At 48.5% G+C, this 19,446-nt stretch overlaps 3 protein-coding genes across 4 annotated transcripts; 2 read left to right on the top strand and 1 right to left on the bottom strand.

Annotated features, from left to right (window-relative positions):
* The first annotated feature begins 3,065 nt into the window (after nt 1-3,065).
* Nucleotides 3,066-5,776, top strand: LOC136508945 (bZIP transcription factor 29-like). Its single transcript, XM_066503728.1, has 4 exons — nt 3,066-3,992; nt 4,152-4,284; nt 4,412-4,496; nt 5,280-5,776. Exons 1-4 carry the CDS (start codon nt 3,145-3,147, stop codon nt 5,510-5,512), a joined length of 1,299 nt encoding a protein of 432 aa, XP_066359825.1. The 5' UTR covers nt 3,066-3,144; the 3' UTR covers nt 5,513-5,776.
* A 253-nt stretch (nt 5,777-6,029) lies between these two features.
* LOC136508932 (uncharacterized) lies at nt 6,030-11,381 on the bottom strand. 2 transcript variants are annotated; one of them, XM_066503713.1, is made up of 13 exons: nt 10,930-11,381; nt 10,200-10,372; nt 10,011-10,114; nt 9,790-9,873; nt 9,290-9,393; nt 9,128-9,214; nt 8,531-8,733; nt 8,200-8,401; nt 8,062-8,112; nt 7,883-7,981; nt 7,711-7,770; nt 7,513-7,637; nt 6,030-7,403 (listed from the first exon to the last, which is right to left on the bottom strand). In XM_066503713.1, the coding sequence occupies exons 1-13, from the start codon at nt 11,146-11,148 to the stop codon at nt 6,263-6,265; spliced, it is 2,652 nt and encodes an 883-aa protein (XP_066359810.1). In that variant the 5' UTR covers nt 11,149-11,381; the 3' UTR covers nt 6,030-6,262. The 2 variants fall into 2 exon arrangements, with proteins under 2 accessions (XP_066359810.1, XP_066359817.1); XM_066503720.1 differs by having other exon boundaries at nt 7,513-7,634.
* A 4,685-nt stretch (nt 11,382-16,066) lies between these two features.
* On the top strand, nt 16,067-19,378 carry LOC136508923 (probable LRR receptor-like serine/threonine-protein kinase At1g12460). The gene is made up of 2 exons (XM_066503704.1): nt 16,067-17,397; nt 17,490-19,378. Exons 1-2 carry the CDS (start codon nt 16,205-16,207, stop codon nt 18,985-18,987), a joined length of 2,691 nt encoding a protein of 896 aa, XP_066359801.1. The 5' UTR covers nt 16,067-16,204; the 3' UTR covers nt 18,988-19,378.
* Nucleotides 19,379-19,446: the final 68 nt, after the last annotated feature.

Raw genomic sequence — 19,446 nt, 5'->3', positions numbered from 1 at the left:
TAGCTATGGGGATATGGCCTCTGGTATCCATAAGACAAGACATGGGCCGCACCATCAGAGGTGGCCCAGCCCACAAGATCAAGGCGTGCACAACACTGCTCGGCGTGCTCCGCAAGATATTGTATAGTACCAAATAGGATACTTTCCTTGTAACCCTACTGCTCCAGAGTATATAAGGAGAGGCAGTGGTCCCCTACTCGACATCTCAATGCAATACACCAAAGACACAGAACATAGGGTATTACGTCGATCAGACGGCCCGGACCTATCTAAATCGCTGTCTCTGCGCCTTGTGTCACCGTCCGGTTCCTGATTACGCGCACCCCCACCGATCAATCTACCTTCGTGGGATACCCCTCGGAGGATTGCCGAGCATCTTTTGTCGACACTCACATATTTTGGGTCATCACAGACACAAAACTTGTTAAAATATACCAGAATAGCAAATGCCATGCATGTAAGAGTAATTAATTTTTTTAATGATTTTTCTTTCCAACTCAATTGAGCAAAAACTACTCTCCCTAGCTGGCAAGTCTAGCCACGCCAAGCGAGACGAGACTAATTGGATGAGAAAAACAACCAAATGTGCCTAACACGCTGAATCCAATGGTCTGCTGGCAGATAAAGCCACTGATTTTAGCTAGTAGTTAACTTGGTTGTTCTTGTGATTCACGTGTTGAACCAGATTGACGGGCGCAAGGTGACAGATAACACATAACACTCTACTGCTAGCATAGCTAGCAGTCTCACATATTTTGGGTCATCACATACCCAAAACTTGTTAAAATATACCAGAATAGCAAATGCCATGCATGTAAGAGTAATTAATTTTTAATGATTTTTCTTTCCAACTCAATTGAGCAAAAACTACTCTCCCAAGCTGGCAAGTCTAGCCATGCTGAGCGAGATGAGACTAGTTGGATGGGCAAAACAACCAAACGTGTCTAACACGCTGGATCCAATAGTCTGCTGGTAGAGAAAGCCACCGATTTCAGCTTCTACTGAACTTGACCGTCCTTGCGATTCACGCGTTGATAACTAGATTGACAGACGCGAGGTGACAGATAACATCTAACCCTCGACTCCTAGCATAAGCTAGCTGTCCCACATGTTTTGGCTCATCAAATTGACTCAAAACTTGTTAAGATAAACCAGAATAGCAAATAAATGCCACGTAAGAGTAAACTATTTTACCAATGAGTTTCCTTTCCAACTCAAGTGAACCAAAATTACTCTCCCAAGCTAGCAAGTCCTGCCATGCAGAGCGAGACCAGACTAGTTGGATGGGCAAAACAACCAGACATACCTAACATGTTGGATCCAACGGTCCACCGGTAGAGAAAATTTCTGCTTCTAGTGAACTTAGTCGTCCTTGCGATTCACACTTTGAACTGAACTGGCAATCACAAAGTGACAGGTATACATAACGCTCCACTACTAACATAGTAGGAAGTCCCATATGTTTTGGGTCATCGGATTGACCCAAAACTTGTTAATTTAAACTAGAATAGCAAATAGCATGTAAGAATAATTATTTTTTTCAAGGATTTTTTTCTAACTTAATTGAGCCAAAACTACTCTCCAATTTTGGCGAAGTCTAGCCATGCCAAGCGATATGAAACTAGCTGCATGGGCAAAACAACCAAACGTGCCTGACATGCTGGATCCAACGGTCCGCTGGCAGAGAAAATCATCGATTTCTGCTCCTAGTGAACTTGGTCGTCCTTGCGATTCAAACGTTGAACTGGACTGGCAGTCGTGAGGTGGCAGATATCTCATAACTCTCCACGACTAGCATATTAGACGGTCCACATGTTTTGGGTATCCAAAACTGGTTAAAATAACAAATGCCATTAAGAGTAACAAATTTTTTTAACGATTTTTCTTTCCAACTCAACTGAGCCAAAACAACTTTCTCTGTTGGCAAATCTTGCCATGTTGAGCGAGACGAGACTAGCTGGATGGCAAAACAACTAAACGTGCCTGACATGCTGGATCCAACGGTCCGCTGGCAGAGAAAGCCATCGATTCCAGCTCCTAGTGAACTTGGTCATCCTTATGATTCATGGACTAACAGCCACGAGGCGACGGATACGTAATGTTCCACTACTAATATAGGTGGCAGTCCCACATATTTTGGATCGTCGGATCGACCTAAAACTTGTTAAAGCAAACTAGAATAGCAAATTCCATGTAGGAATAATTAATTTAGAGAGAAGAAATGAAATAGGCTAGCTAACCCATAAATCATCATTTGATACGCACTTGCTTCTAGTCTAAGACCCTATTTGATCCCTATAGATAATAGTTAGCAGCTAATAGTTAGCTACTTTGGATTAAAAAAACAGGTTTAGCTAAATAGTGTAGCTAATTGTTAGCTGAATACTGACTAACAACTATCTCAGTTGAATGAAAGCAGCTAACAGGTGAAACAATGACCGAAATACCCTCCCAAGCTGGCACGTATCCAATGTCCCTCGTGCTAGCTACTGTGGTCGACATTGCAGAAACAGTAAGTTATCGAGAGCCATTCCTGCACCACATCGTCCTATGATTCCAAGAAGCGGCACAGCGGCGGCTGCTACAGCAGCAGCCTGAAGTAGCTAGCCACCGTCCGGTCCAGCAGAAGGTGCTGTTTCGTACAGTGTACAGCGAGACTCGTACATACAGAATGTTCAAACCGGCATGAATTCGTATGCATGCACCACGTCCTGACAGCACTGCAAGAGGACGACAGCATGCACATACTACGCGCACGACGTTCTTGCGTCTTGCCCGGCCCGCTCCCAAACAGCACGCAGTGCTAGGCTGCCGAACGCCGAGTGGCGCGTAGCGAGGCCCAGGCGAGCGCACCAAGGAAGCACGACTGCACGAGACGAGGCGAGGCCAGGACAGGCCAAAGCCAAACCAGGCGGGGCACGCCACGCCGAGACGCGCGCAACGAAGAAATTGTGGAGCGGCACGGCAACGGGCAACCCCACCACCGCCTCACCGAGAGACCTCCCCGTCCGTCACCAAACGGCGATTAATAAATACCCTTAAACGCGCCCGCGCGACCCAGAGACCCGGCCCCGCATTCCATTCCATTCCGTGCCACCGCTGCCGCGCTGCGTCTGCCGTCTGCGTACGTCGCCCGCCCGCAGCATGAACGGTGTCGGCGACGCTCACGCGGCCGCGATGATGCAGCAGGCGCTGGGGATGTCGCTGCCGATGGCGGCGTTCGTGGCCGAGCAGGGCAGCGCCAAGCTGACCAGGCCGCCGGGGCTGCCGCCGACGCCGCCGCAGGCGTTCGCGGCCCTGCAGCGCTGGGACGTGTGCATGGAGGCCGTCGACCCCGCGGCGCAGCAGCAGGGCCCGCGCAAGGCGCACCGGCGCTCCCGCAGCGACGTCCCGTTCGGATACTTCCCGCCGGCGTCGGGCGTCGGGGGCCACGGCCACCACCAGCTGCCGCCTCCCAAGGTGGAGGCCAGCTGGGGCGGCCACCTCCACGGCGGCGGCGGCGGCGGCGACGACGACCTGTTCAACGCGTACCTCAACCTGGAGGGGCTGGACGGGCTCAACTCCTCCGACGACCGCCACGACGACGGGGACAGCCTCGGGAGCAGCATGAAGACCAACGGCGCCGAGAGCAGCGAGAACGAGTCGGAGGAGTGCGCCGCCGACAGCCGCGCCGGGATCCGCCTCTGGACCGAGGCCGCCGCTGCCGCCGCCGCCGCCGCGGACAGGCGGGAGGGGCTCAAGAGGACTGCCGCGGGGGAACCGGCCGCCGCGCCCTTGGCGCGCCACGCCAGGAGCCTGTCCATGGACAGCCTCATCGGGAAGCTCAACTTCTCCGCCGGCGCGACGGGCGCCGCCAACGGCGTCATTCCGGGGCCCAACATGTTCAAGCTCGAGTTCGGCAGCGGCGAGTTCACCCCCGTCGAGATGAAGAAGATCATGGCCGACGAGAAGCTGGCCGAGATGGCGCTCGCCGACCCCAAGCGCGTCAAGAGGTAAAACTACTCCCACTACTTACTCAATGCCACTCATCTTAAATCTTTGAGGTCTCGCGCGTGGCTCCATTGTTCTTCTTACTTCTTTGGATCCATGGACCTTGCAAAATGTTTAGCTTTGGACTGATCGAGCTGTGGTTCGTTGCTTGCTATTGCTAGGGTGCTGGCCAACAGGCAGTCGGCGGCCCGGTCCAAGGAGCGGAAGATGCGATACATTGCGGAGCTGGAGCAGAAGGTTCAGATCCTGCAGACGGAGGCCACCACTCTCTCCGCCCAGCTCACGCTTCTTCAGGTACCTAGCTAGCTACTCTTCCCTATGCTGCCCTCGCTTAATCTCCAATGCACTTTGAATTGCAGCGAAATCCTTCGTGCCGATCGTTTGATCGTGTGACTCAACCAATTTTCTTTTGCCTTCACAGCGTGACTCCGCGGGGATCGCAACGCAGAACAACGAGCTCAAGTTCCGGCTGCAGGCCATGGAGCAGCAGGCGCAGCTGCGTGACGGTCCGTCTCCAAATCTCACTCACCTCACCTGCACACTTGCTTCTTCCTCGCCGTGTTCGTCAACGTCCGGCCGGTGTGCTAGGCACTAGGAGTAGCATGCTAGATAGGAGTCTTGGATAAGTTAGCAGAAGCAACTCATTGAAGTTGACGTTGCCATGCTGGCTTGCCCGGCCCAGTTCGTGTGCCCACGGCTCTGAAAGTCTGAATCGTGGGTGAGAGCTCATGTTGGCATTTGGAGACAGCCGGATTGGTGTGGTTGGTGGTTGGCTGCTTTTCTATGCGATGCCTCGCGCAATACCGGTAGTCGTTAGCATGTAGTACTGCTACTGGAGTCTAGGAAGATGTGCTAACCATCATCTGGGATCCAAGATTTGCTCGTGTTTTTGTTTAATGTCACGCCCTTTCTTCAGATAAAGTATGTGGTTCCTCTGCCGATGTTAGTGTCTAGCATGTAGGAGGAGGAGCATGCACTCTAAAAAATTGCGGAAGGCTAGCGTATCAACATGTGCTTTGAGAGTAACATGTGTCAGCTATAGAGTTTAAGACCTCGTTTGGCAAGTGATGGGCATGGGCATGGGAATTGGAGGTGGGAGTTTGATTTTTAGTCTCAATTCTTTGTTTGGCAAGTGTTGGGAATTGACAGAGGGAGTTAAAAATAGAATTGTAGTCCACCGTTTGGTACGTGAGCTTGGGCATGGGAATTGACAACATCATTACCGTTAATGGGTTAATTCTCTATTTTTTTTGGAGGCTAATCTCGTATTTTGTTGTCTTGTTGAACAGCATTGAATGACGCACTGACAGGCGAGGTCCAACGCCTGAAACTCGCGACTGCAGAGCTCGGGGATTCTTGCTCGTCCAACAATCTAACCCAGCAGATCCAAATCAGCGTTCAGGAGCAGATGTTTCAACTGCATCAGCAGCAGCAGCAGCAGCAGGCGACCCCGATACCGTTCTACCAGCTGCAGCAGGCGCAGCAGAATGGCGCAGGGAAGAAGCAGGAACCGCAGGAATGATATCAGAGCCGTTATCCACCGCTGCGTGAGCAGGAAAAAAAAAAGAAAAGAAAAGATCGGCTTAGATGAGCTGAAACTATTTCTTTTCCTAACTCATTGGTTTTAAATGTCGTTAATAAGCACCGTGTTTTTTTTTCCCAGGTCATGAACCTGCTTCTTGTACCTGTTTATTTATTCTTTGGATGATACAGTTGCTTGAGTTACCAAACTGATCAAATTGTAGCCGATTAATATTCTTTTATAATACTAGTAGTGTTTATTGATGCTTTTGCACTTTGATACCTCAGGATCGATACAAATGCTTACCCACACCCGAATGTCTTTTGCGGGGTAACAATGTAGGCTGACATGATTCGGTCTTTCATCTTTGGAACCCCTCAATTGAAAGGGAACAGTATCTCCCAGTCCTAGAGATTAAAAAAAATGGACGAAGAGAGGTACTTATAAGACATTTTGCCTTTCATAGATTCTAGATGCTATAACCATGTCAAGATATATAGTAAAAATAATAATGTACATAGAAAGCCAAAACCTTTTATAATTTAGGACGGAGCGAGTACATATCTTTATATGTGTGAAGACCAAAAGGTCTCGATTTCGTACAACACCAAGAGCTGCTAAAGACACTTAATAACGAATAAAAAAACAAATGCACATGAGGGGCTTATGCTACGCATAATACAAGCTCATACAGCGGAAGGTACACAAACGAATTGAGATATTTACAATGAACAGTCAGTTCCGTTTAAGCTACCCAACAGAATCCTCAACCATAGCCTCCTCGCTGTCACTGCCATCTGAACCTGAATCTGAATCACCTTCCTCGATGCCTTCATCCGTCTCAACGTCAGACATCGGTTCCTCATTTCCAACTCCACTTCTGGACATTTGCTTCCTGAATTCAGGATCAACAATTCCAATCATGGCACTAAGAACACGATGATCATTGGTTATTTTGGAACTGGCATGCTCAACATTATTCTGGCTCCCAGCCGCCTGGCCCTCTGAATTCACCAAAGTTAACAAAGCATCAGCTGCCATGCTACCTCCATCTTCGTCTTGCTCTGTAGCATTGGCAGCATCTCCCAAGCTCCTTGGAGATTCGTTCTCCCCGTTGACAGATGGAGCTGTTTCCACTGCCCAGCTCCCAGCAACTTCTGAGGCCAACAGATCAGCCGTTCCAATAGCTCCAACATGTGTGTCCTCCCGTTTGCTCTCAGAGAAAGCACCCTCATGTTTTTCTTCGGAACAGTGGTCAGTGCCATCATTGGGGATTGGAATAGGAACCACATTTGCGTGTGGCTGCCCTGCATCTTTGAGCAATGCAGTAGGTTCCTCGTTCTCTGGAAGCTGCACTTCGTCCTCTAGCGGCATAGTCTCTCCTCCCATATTGTCACATCTTTGGTCATCACAACCAACATTACCAGCTTGGCTTTCCGTCTCAGGAACTTGCTCAGTATCTGTTACCTCCCTCTCAGGAGCTGCAGAAACAGGATTGCCCTGAAAACCCAGCCTTAATCTCTCTGACCTTTCTGGACTGGTGCATTCTAGACCTTGAGTGCTGCCACCATCGGCAGTACCATCATCATCATGCTGCTCAGTCATGTTGGCATCTTCGTCACTGGAACTATGTTCACTTACCTGGGTATTTTCTGGTGAAGCACTTGAAGCTCCCACTGTATTTTTTGAGCAGCCTACTGGCTTCATACCAGCATTATCAGTGGCTACGGTGGCTAGAGGCACCTTATTGAGATCCACACTCATTAAGGTGCTCTCATAGTTCTCTTCATCCTCCAAAGTTCTCTGCATAGCTTTCAGCTGTTCCTGCTGTTTTGCAAACAGAGAAGAGATTTCTTCTGTAGTTGAATAGAAAGCACGCAGCTGAGTCTCCCTGCAATAAGCAACATAGGGGGGAAATAGAAAAGGATTATACATAACTTGTAGCGCACAGCGCTTGGGATTCTTAATGTGCCTATATAAGACTGAAACATGATCCTTACCGTAGAATAATCCGTTCTCTAGCTCCTTGGTACCTCTGTTTCTCAATTGATAGATCTCTAATCGTTGCAGCTATTTCAAGCTCAAGTGCTGAGACCTTTGCCCATGCTTCTTCTCGAGCAGCCTGCTAACAAAAGGATATGCCTTGTCAGCGGAGAAACAACCTTCTATGCATGCTCATTTCACTGGAACATTTTTACCTTCTCATTCTCAAGTTCCTTCTTCAGTTTTCTCAATTCAGTTTCCAGATTTTCTGATTTCTGCAATCACAAGGGTGCAGAAGGGGGTAAGATATTATCAGCAACTAAAATACAGTGAATAAAAAATAATTAGATGTAATAACTGAAGTCTACCATGTACACTGCTTGGTACCTTTCGATTGTTGGCTGATACTAGCTGCTCGTCATGAAGTTGAGCTTCCAGCTCTCTTACTTTTTTCTCGGATGTTACAAGATTATTTCGAGCATCTTCCTGCATGAGAAGAAAGAACAAATAATTGTCATGCAGTAAAAGAATGGTAGATTCAAAGCAGTCATTGTGAAATAGCATACCAGCTTGGACCTCAAAGTTTCCACAAACAAACGGGTTTCTTTTTCTGATTCCTGAAAACAGGGAGTGGAAGGTTATTAAATCTGCGATGCGAAAAAAAACATGTGTTCGTGATCAGACTAACTGGAGTTAAGTATAACCTGAAGCTTGCTAATAACTTCTTTCTGTTCCCTTTGTTGTCTAAGGTAAGACTCTGCCTGTTTCTTAATTTCTTCTTGAGCCTCGGCTTGCACTTTATGCAATGCAGATTTCAAGTCATGTGCAGCCTTATCACGCTCTTCTCTTCTTAAGTTTCGCTCCTCACTTAGCTGTCCCTCAAGCTCACATATGATTGCTTTCTGGCTGGAAATGTTTCAAAATTCAAAGATATGAGATCCTCGTGTAATAGTAGATGATGCATGGAAAGAGATGGACATTCTTTGTATTTGTTGTCAAATGGTAACAAGTTGATCTCACGGCAATGCAGAATACCTTGAAATTATCTCATCAGCATCCGCGCGTGATTGTTTAGATGCACTAAGCCTTTCATCCAGATCTTTTATAGAGTTCTGTAACTCTGTATTTGATGTACTGAGTGAATCTATTTGCTTCTGTTTCTCCTCAAGTGCTGACCGAAGAGATTTAGTTTGATCAAGATAAGAACTCGACGTAGTTTCTCTCAACTCCTCAAGTTCCTACAGCAACAGATTTGCAAAATTTCAATTGTAGTAATTGTACAAAAAGAAAATGAGACATGATGACTGACGAGTACAAGCTTCAAGTAAGTAGAAACCTAATCAATGACAACAACGTACAAGGGAATGGTTATATCCTCTCACATATAATAAGGTATTAACTTGATTGAATATACGATTAATATATCAGGGGTATATTGAGTTGTGCACAGTGACAAACAATGGTGGAACATCATCATCAAGTAGACTAATATTAGAATTTAGAAGTGACATGGGCCATGAAATACAATATGTAAATTTCTTTATGCTAGGAGAAATATAAGACCGAGACAAAAGCAAAAATAAAAACATGTCATGCAAAAAGTGGGAGAGGGACATGGAAGTAATATATAACCTTTCCATGCTGCACTTGGGCCGTTTTTATTTCAGCCCTCAAAGTCTCAATTGTCACAACATGTGCCTCAAGTTGTTCCCTGAGATCCTGAATCAGTTTAAGCTAGTAAGTAGCAAATTACGAAGACACAAAATTATTGTCATGTCAAAGGAAACAACTTACAGCATTAGATTTTTCTAGTCTTCGGACATCGTCTAGTGAAACAGGACCATCAGGAGAACCAATACCAAGACCCTTTAGCCTCTTGCTTCCAGAACCACCCTCCTCTTCAGGATCAAACAAAATAGAAGTGCATATATCAAAACTTGTAACATAGCATGACCATCAAACCATGATAACTATCAAAACTTGTAACATACTGCCTCTGTCCCAAAAAGAATGCAATTCACACATCCCAAGTAGTCAAACAAATTCAAGTTTGACCAAATTTATACCAGAAAGTACTAATATTTATGATGCCAAATAAGTATCATTAGATTAATAATCAAATATGTTTTCATTTTCATAGTAAACCTATTTTTGGGAATATAAATATTTATATTATTTTCTACAAACTTGGTCAAACTTAAGGAAGTTTGACTTATCCCAAACCTACAATTGCATTCTTTTTGGATGGAGGGAATAGTCATGATCACCAAACAATAAGATAGAAAACTCCTCACCTGACTTCCTCTTAAGAATGGGAGCTCCATTTTCTAAACACCTGACTGCATTAACTTCCCGGTAGACAAATACAAAGGATTTGTCTGCAAAAGCAACATTCAACTTGAATAGAAGATTTGCAACATCAATCACAAGATAACAGTGATAACATGCCACAGAAACATTATGATGAATTGAACAGAGTGAATACCTACCCTAGGAACTATTCACAGGATCTTACCGTCATGAGGAGGTGATGAAAATGATATAATGTCCCCATGATTAAGCTTGACCGGGGATGAATTTTTCTTGAGCCTTGTCCAGTTAACGAATGTGCCATTTGAACTGCACCAGAGATTAGTTCAACAGATGTAGGAAAAGAAAATGAAACTGGCAGGTATCGAAAGATCCAGAAGAAGAAAAACCAAACCTTGTGTCCTTGAGGTAAACAGGCACAGGCTCGTGGCGGTTTAGCTCCCCTAAGACGGTGTCCTTGTATATCTTGCAATGCTTCCCACTGATCTGCTGGGCAAGAATCTGAAACCGCTCCTCAACAGTGCGTCCTAGGCAGTGCTCGTCAGCACTCAAAAGAATGTTCATTCCCTTCAGTTGATTCATAGAACTCCAATCAGATCGGTGAAGGAAATATTAATTGCAATGTTAGCAAGCCCAAGCCAACAACATCAATAGTAGACCATGAATTTCTTAGGCCATGAATTGAAACATATTAATGATAATAACAACAGGAACTCTGCACTTTTACCAATTATAAAGAAGACTACTACATTCAGAATCAGTAACTGGTGAAGCCAAAACAAATTTAATAAACTGGCATTGACATTAACTAATAATAATAAAGCCCATCACAATAATAAACCAAATAATTCAACAACTGTTTCAGCGATAAAAAAAAAAGCAGGATGCTTGTTTCAACCCACGCATAGTTAATCTGAACAATACATCAAACAGGAATGCAGGCAAATAGGAAAGAAAGAAAGAAAGAAACAGAAAGAAAGAAAGAAAGAAAGAAAGAAAGAAGAAAGAAAGAAAGAAAGAAAGGAAGAAAGGAAGAAAGGAAGGAAGGAAGGAAGGAACACTGGCAATGCTTGAGTTTTAGGGTTAGGGTTTAAGAGAGGCAGGGGAGGGGGTGGGAAGGGAACCTGGGGCCGGAGGCGGGCCTTCTTGGAGATGGCGGTGAGGACGGCCCAGACGCCGGGCTCCGTCTCCTGGATTGGCTGGTCCGCGAACTTTTGCGCCACCGCGCGCACCTCGTCGGGGGTGACCTTGGGCGGCGTGGGCGTGGCCACGGAGCAGGACGCCTCGTCCTTGGCTGCCGCCTTGGGCGTCACCACGAGGTCGGCGCACGGGTCCGGCGCCATCGCGCGCGCGCGGAGGGCCCCGCCTCCCGCTGCCGGGGCGCGCGCCGTGGCGGGGAGGAGGAACGGTCGAGCGGGAAGCGGACGGGAGGGAACTGGCGGGTGGGGAGGAGTGGAAGCGTTTGGTGGACGGCGCCACGCTCACGCACGGGCACGGCGCGCGGCGAGTCCTGTCTCCTGCGGTAGTGCGCGGGCTGTGGAGTTCGTGGCGCGCCCGAGTTCGCGCCTTCGCGGGGGGCCGGGTAGAAGACGGTCTCCGATAACCAAAGGCAAACGCAAAATACGTCTTCAACAATGGTTTACGTGACAAAAAATACTGCCCAACAGAAGACCCAAACAATCAACCGATTTTGCGTACCAGCCGAAAAGAAAGGCAAATAAGCGTCTTCGGCAGCCGGACGACGCAAATCTCTGTCGCAAGACGAGGCAAGAGCTCGAGCGCGAGCTCCGCCTGCGCGGCCACGAGCTCGGCCGGGGCGCAGGCGCGAGCTCCGCCGGGCACGGCCGCGAGCTCCGCTGAGGCGCGGGCGTGGCCGCGAGCTCCGCCGGGCGCGGCCGCGAGCTCCGTCGAGGAGCGGGCGCCACTGGCCGGATCCGGCCGGGAGAGGGAGGGCAGAAGGCAAGCGGCGTCCGCGACGGGCGCCGCGCCGGCGCGCAGCCGTGTTTCGAGCACCACGCCAGTGCCAGCGCGCCGTCACCCCACGTCGTCGCCGGCGCCATGCCCTGCACAGCCGCGTGGGAGAGAGAGGAAGAGAGAAAGGCAGCCGCGTGGGAGAGAGAGGAAGAGAGGACCGAAGATATTTTGTCTTCGCAGTTGAAAACGGAAGAATTTAGGTAGCTCACTCATTTTCTGTGCGTGACCCGGTCGGTGAAATTTGGATCTGCTGTGTTGGAGATATCCAAAATCGTGGGGATTTGCGCGGGAGTTGGACGGACCGGTTGGGCCGGGTGCAGTAGTGTGCCGAGGAAGGAAGCGCGCTAGATGGTTGGTTGGGTGATGGAGATGAACCGAAACGTAACTGGCATCACGGAAGGTCGATCGATGGGCTTCGGTTGTGACATGTGAAACTGGCATCTTAATTTTTCAAAAAAAAAAAAAGGACTGGCATCTTGCAAGATGAATATTTTGCATGGAACTTATAATTTCAGTAGAAATATAAAAGCTCCATAGGCTTTTTAAAATGAAGAAAGCTTTATTAAAAATAAAGTTCCGCACTTTGAAACAAAGAAAAAAAGTAAAAAAAAAAAAGAGAGAAATCAGACCCCAAAAGCCTCTAGCATCTCGGTTTCAAACTCAAAGTAATCTCAAAACTAATTATCAACCTACAATTCAGCTACGGAGAAATGGTTTGAAGCGGTTGCATATATTCTCTTGTACCACGAAGTGATAGACAAAGTCTCTTAACGTGTTGTCCTTCTATAAAAGAAGTATGTGTTGTGCTAGTCATGAGACCATGAGAATGGGATGGGACGGTCCTCGTTTCAGATGTGTTTGATTTAGGCCTCGTTCGCTTCGCTGAAAAAACAAGCTGAAACAATGTTCCAGCTGATTTGTTGTGAGAGAAAAACATTGTTCCGGCTAAAAAAATAAGCTGAAAAGTACGAATTATAGGAAAAGCGAACAGAGCCTTAGAGTCAAGTGGGATGTAGAATATCCCTCCAAATATTTCGTGAATATGTTATCAAATTGGAAATCCTCCCATCCTCCAAAAACGAGGGGATGATGAAGGACGAGGTGGGACGAGTGGGCTTCACGAGCTGTTGCAATCCTAAAAAGAGGTTAATAGGTAGACCCTACATGTCAAATTCATCATCCTAAACTTTTTCTCCAAACCAACCAGAAACACATGGACCATTTTATCCCCTTTAACCAAACACGAAACGAGGTCGGTTTAATACCTAAAAACTAGTCTGGGTCCGTCCCATTCCACCGTGGCTCTGAACCAAACACACAAACATGACCTTGATAATCACATAGGGTGACTAAAACAGTTGAATAGATTTGTCGGTGTTCCTTTAAGCGATATATGAGATTCTTCTTCCACAAAGCCCCATCAAACTGAGCTCTCTTCTCCTAAAATACAGGTTGACCCGTCGCAAAGCCGAAGAGGAAGACACATCCACCATGTCCACAAGCCAACACAGGTCCATCGACAATCAACGCGCGCACATAGCATGTTATCCAAAGTAGCACCTGCAAAGAGGACGCGACGTGAGATGTTGCCTTTTGCTGTCCGAAGATGAGGAAAGTTTTCACCTAGACACGATAGAAGGGAGGGGAGGACTTGCCACGGCAACACCTTCATGGAGGAGAACGGCGCCTATGGGCGTCACTGTCGTCAAAGTTGGCCAACGGCATAGTATGGTTTTCACCACAAAATCCTAGTTGACCCGCACCTCTTTCCATCCACGCAAATCTAAAAAATTTCTATGGATGGAGCTTCCCCAAATATAAAGCGAATATTCATTATGAACGATGTCTTTATCCCGCTTGACTCCCAACCAAACCCCATAAAAAAAGAGAACCGTCCTATCTTGTCCCACGTCATCCCTAAACCAGAACGTCACTTAAAGCACCTAATATTTATATAATGGGGGTCTCAGAATATTTGATTTAATTGAATTAAAAATAGATGAGGCCTAATTAAAATCCAATACTGGTCGCTATTAGTGCGTGTTTTATAATAATCATCTACGCCTATGCTGTAATTAGAAAAAACACAGGATCAGATTCATTTATTAAACAAAGTCATAGGCGAAGTGTCTCTTTTTTGCATCTATATCTAGGTGGAGGGTAAAGGGGCCTCCGCCCACCCACCTTAGACTTAAGCTAATAGCTGAGCCAACCCATAAAAACATTCTGCCTGTTCGCTTGCTCATAAACGATCGTAAATTTTCAGCCGGGAACAGTGTTTTTCTCTCACACCAACCCAGCCAGCAGTAAATAATCCACGATACGATACAACCTCCCGAACAGGCTGATTGAAGGCCCAAGTCAGGCCATCCTCTCTTTTTATTTTGTTTTGATTTGAAAAGGTCATCCTCTCTTTTAGCAGTGGCAGGCGGGCAGCTCACATGGCCACCTCAGCCTTCCATTAGTCTCTAGTCTCTACTATTATATTCATGATATTCTACAATAAGCATGTCAAAGTTGTCTAAATACTCCATATTTTTGTTGTGATAATTTTTGTATGCTGTCACATGCATCCTATTTTGTTTCTCTATGCATGTGAGACTATAAAATAAAATAAAACAAACAATTAAAAAAGAATATATATCCATATAAGTAAATAATGTTTCACTTCTATCACAGTGAGTTATATTATGAGCACATCAAATTTATTCCACTAGCATCAAAATTGTATTATCAAGAGAAAACTCTGTATCATCAGGAGTTCCGAACACTGAAATACACACACAAAAAAGATATATTTAGAACAATTGGACCAACTAAAGCTCTTTATGTTTGGGAAAAAGGTAAAATCAAACAAAGACAACAACTCGAAAGCTGAAAAATATTGAATAACGAACAGCCAAGACAAGCGGATATTTGATTAACCAAGGTTAAAAAACAAATAAATTTCGGAAATAGAACATAAAAAAAGAAAGGGGGGAAAATCTTGGCCAAGGTAATTTTCTTAGATCATTATAGAGTATATCATGTGGCAATAGCAGTTTGTATCCACGCGCTTCTTTTCATTTTCGGCACTTTTCTTTGGCACTTATAATTAAGGACCTTTACTGTCAAGGCGTAAAACTTTGACAGAGAGACCTCTGCATTTGATCTTTATTTTATCTTTGCTAGCGGAACCTCGGTCACAATTCACAAAGATATGACAATGGCGCGACATCATCTGGCACCGGCAAGCACGTCTATGATCATGAACTCTTAACGAATCATTGCCAACAAAAAGGCACACCAACTGCAAGACGCATTGCTAAAAAGGAGCACAACAGGCGTGCTACGGTGCTCCAAATCGCCTATTTGACTTGGCCAAAAGAACAATTTGGTGGCGGGCTCCGGCGGTTGAGCCTGCAGGACAACAGTTGGTTTCTCAATTCTCATCAACCGCAGTCAGTCCTCCGGTCGTGCGCCGCCTCCCGTCGCTCACCCACCGCAACCGGCGTGCATCAGTACAGGTACGGTGCCCAGGACGATAGGGACGATGCACGACTGCACGCGCGTGGCGTGAGTGACGTAGTCGTATTCATGGGAGACACGCGCCTCCGTAGTCTGTACGAGGCACGGCCTTGAATGGAGTCCATTCTGGCCCGTAGGCGCACGTAACGGGCACCTCGCCGTGCCGGATCCCGGCTGCCACTGCCAAGTGCCAATGCCATGACCCAACCGCAGAAACAGCGTCCCGGGCGGCGGACGGCGGCCTTGGAGGAGGCAAACTGGCAAAACTCGCCGTTCCCGCCCACGCGGCCGCGCCAAACTGTGCCGCTGGCTCCCCCCCTGATCTGAACGGAAATGCTCCGATCACGCCGGGCCGGGCGGCGGGCGGATCCCCAGCCCGGAAAGCCACGCACTCCCCTTTTTTGTGCCGTCGACTGCCCCCGCTGACCTGACCTCCCAAAAGCCAAGCGTTTCGCCTAGAATTCACGTGTAGATGCCGGCCCGCGCTACGGCCACCCGCGATCCGATCCCTCGGCTGAATTCCTCACGAGTCCCGACCCGACCTGCCCCGGACCGCCGGGCGAACGCACATCCGGTTGGTTCGCGACAACGTCAAGGCAAAACGTCCCACGCGGACACGAGAACTAGGCCTGCGTAGCGGCTGGCTAGCGAGGCGGCCGCTCGCTTGGACGATTGGCGTGGTGCGGAACTGGTACCGGAGTACCGGACGCCCGCGGCCGCATCATCCATAACGCACGCCACCCACCGCCACCTACTCGCTAGTCCTTTACTCGGCGCCGTGGTTGCCAGTTAACGGCTGCTTAAACTACTACTCCTCCGCCTACTACCAGCGGCCACCGCAGCCGAGCTGGTCATGCTAATGCCGCTGCTGCCGCTGCGGCTGCGTGCGGTGGCACAGCGCGGCCTGTCCCTGTCCCGATGACGCGCCGCTCCCAGGCCACGCCTGCCGCTTCGGCGGCGGTTCTTCTGGCCGCGCTGCTGGTGCTGCATTGCCAGTGCCACCGCGCCGGCGCGGCGACGGACGCGGAGCGGCGGGCGCTGCTGGACTTCAAGGCGGCGGTGACGGCGGACCCGGGGGGCGTGCTGGCGACGTGGACGCCCACGGGGGACCCCTGCGGCTTCGTCGGGGTGACCTGCGACGCGTCCACGGGCGCCGTGACGCGGCTGCGCATCCACGGCGCGGGGCTGGCGGGCACGCTCACGCCTTCCCTCGCGCGCCTCCCGGCGCTCGAGTCCGTCTCGCTCTTCGGCAACGCCCTCACGGGCGGCGTCCCCTCCAGCTTCCGCGCGCTCGCGCCCGCGCTCCGCAAGCTCAACCTCAGCCGGAACGCGCTCGACGGCGAGATCCCGCCGTTCCTCGGCGCCTTCCCGTGGCTCCGCCTGCTCGACCTCTCCTACAACCGCTTCGCCGGCGGGATCCCCGCCGCGCTCTTCGACACCTGCCTCCGCCTCCGCTACGTCTCGCTCGCGCACAACGACCTCACGGGCCCAGTCCCGCCCGGCATTGCCAACTGCTCGCGCCTCGCCGGCTTCGACTTCTCCTACAACCGCCTCTCCGGCGAGTTCCCCGACCGGGTCTGCGCGCCGCCGGAGATGAACTACATCTCCGTCCGGAGCAACGCTCTCTCCGGGGACATAGCCGGCAAGCTCACCTCCTGCGGCAGCATTGACCTCTTCGACGTCGGCAGCAACAACTTCTCCGGAGCCCCGCCCTTTGCGCTTCTTGGCTCGGTAAACATCACCTACTTCAATGTCTCCTCCAACGCCTTTGACGGCGAAATCCCCAGCATTGCAACCTGCGGCACCAAATTCTCATACTTGGACGCGTCCGGCAACCGGCTCACGGGGCCAGTGCCGGAGAGCGTGGTGAATTGCCGCGACCTGAGGGTTTTGGATTTGGGGGCGAATGCTCTTACTGGAGCTGTACCGGCTGTGATTGGGACACTGCGGTCGCTCTCCGTTCTCCGGCTCGCGGGCAATCCTCACATTTCTGGCTCGATTCCAGCTGAGCTTGGTGGGATTGAGATGCTTGTCACACTCGACCTCGCGGGCCTTGCTCTCACAGGAGAGATTCCAGGATCCCTCAACCAGTGCCGATTCTTGCTTGAACTGTAAGTGTTTGTTCAGTACTCGCACTGCTGCAATTCGCTTCTGGTAACAGTGTTTCCATGTACTGACTAGTAGCGAAATTAAATCAACACAGGAACCTGTCCGGCAACAAACTGCAAGGAGTTATCCCAGGCACACTCAACAACTTAACCTACCTCAAGATGCTTGATCTCCACAGGAACCAGCTTGATGGCGGCATTCCGGTCACACTTGGGCAGCTCACAAACCTTGTTCTTCTAGACCTCTCGGAGAATCAACTGACTGGGTCAATCCCTCCAGAGCTTGGGAACCTCTCTAACCTGACACATTTCAACGTGTCCTTCAATAACCTATCTGGCATGATCCCTTCTGAGCCAGTCTTGCAGAAATTTGATTACACTGCATACATGGGTAACCAGTTACTATGTGGCTCTCCATTGCCCAATATCTGTGGGACTGGGACGAAGCACCGCAAACGATTGGGTGTGCCTGTCATAATCGCCATTGTTGCTGCAGCCCTCATACTTATTGGAATATGCATTGTTTGTGCGTTAAACAACAAGGCTTATACACGTAAGAGTACAGAAGAGGACAGTAAGGAAGAGGAAGAAGTTCTTGTGTCTGAGAGCACTCCCCCAATTGCATCTCCAGGCTCAAATGCCATCATTGGAAAATTGGTGCTTTTCAGCAAGAGCTTGCCTTCAAGGTACGAAGATTGGGAAACTGGAATTAAGGCGTTACTTGATAAAGACTGTCTCATTGGTGGTGGATCAATTGGTACAGTGTACAAGGCTACTTTTGAAAACGGCCTATCCATTGCTGTGAAGAAACTGGAGACACTAGGGAGGGTGAGAGGCCAAGATGAGTTTGAGCATGAGATGAGCCAGCTTGGTAACCTTAGCCACCCCAATCTGGTTGCTTTTCAGGGTTACTACTGGTCATACTCGATGCAGTTGCTTCTCTCAGAATTTATGGCCAACGGGAGCTTGTACGACCACCTCCACGGTAACCGTCCTCATGCTTTCTCTGAGAGCAGCAGCAGAGGTACTGGAGGTGAACTGTTTTGGGAGCGGAGGTTCAACATTGCACTTGGAGCGGCCCGTGCACTTGCTTACCTCCACCATGATTGCCGGCCACAGATCCTGCATCTCAACATCAAGTCCTCCAACATTATGTTGGATGGGAAATATGAAGCTAAGCTATCTGATTATGGATTGGCGAAGCTGTTGCCAATACTAGGAAGCATTGAATTGAGTAGAATTCACACTGCAATTGGGTACATTGCACCAGAGCTGGCATCTCCGACTTTGAGATATAGCGACAAGAGTGATGTATTTAGCTTTGGGGTGGTTTTGCTTGAGATTGTGACAGGGCGGAAACCTGTGGACAGCCCTGGGGTGGCTACAGCTGTGGTTCTCCGTGATTATGTAAGAGAGATATTGGAGGATGGAACCGCATCGGACTGCTTTGATCGAAGCCTGAGGGGATTTGTTGAAGCTGAATTGGTTCAAGTTCTCAAATTGGGTCTGGTATGCACTTCCAATACACCATCAAGCCGACCTAGCATGGCAGAAGTGGTACAGTTCTTGGAGTCCGTTAGAATTAGCTCTTGATCTTCTGCTGTCAGAACATAGTAGCAGAATAGGATGTTAACAGGAAAAGTGTTTTCTGATTTTTCTACAGATGAAGGTCACATTCTTTTTTTTTTATTCTTTACTGTGGCACAGCTTCATTTGTAAATTGTATTTAGATTTATTGCTGAATAAGTGATTGTTTTGGTCAAATTACCAAATCCATGTCTGTGATTTTATCCTTTTGGTTTTCGGTCTATGTAAGGCTCTTTCTAAGCTGAACCTATGTAAAAAATTTTTGCAAATGCAAGAGCAGTTGCTGAGATCTGAAGACCATTTTTCTTCATGGTCTGAGCTTAAAGAGGAGTTGGTACTGTCTAATTGTATTGCAGGCATAGCAAAGGAACAGTTGAACAAGAGCAGTGTGATGCAGGAGCAGCTCATCTAACCCACAAGTTCTCTCCTACATATATCAGCAGTGCAGGCAAGATGCAGCAACAC

The sequence above is a fragment of the Miscanthus floridulus genome, chromosome 1 (assembly GCF_019320115.1).
Source record: "Miscanthus floridulus cultivar M001 chromosome 1, ASM1932011v1, whole genome shotgun sequence".
Classification (NCBI taxonomy): Eukaryota; Viridiplantae; Streptophyta; class Magnoliopsida; order Poales; family Poaceae; genus Miscanthus; species Miscanthus floridulus.
The sequence above is the reverse complement of the archived record's forward strand: the minus strand, read 5'-3'. Positions and strand labels throughout refer to the sequence as shown.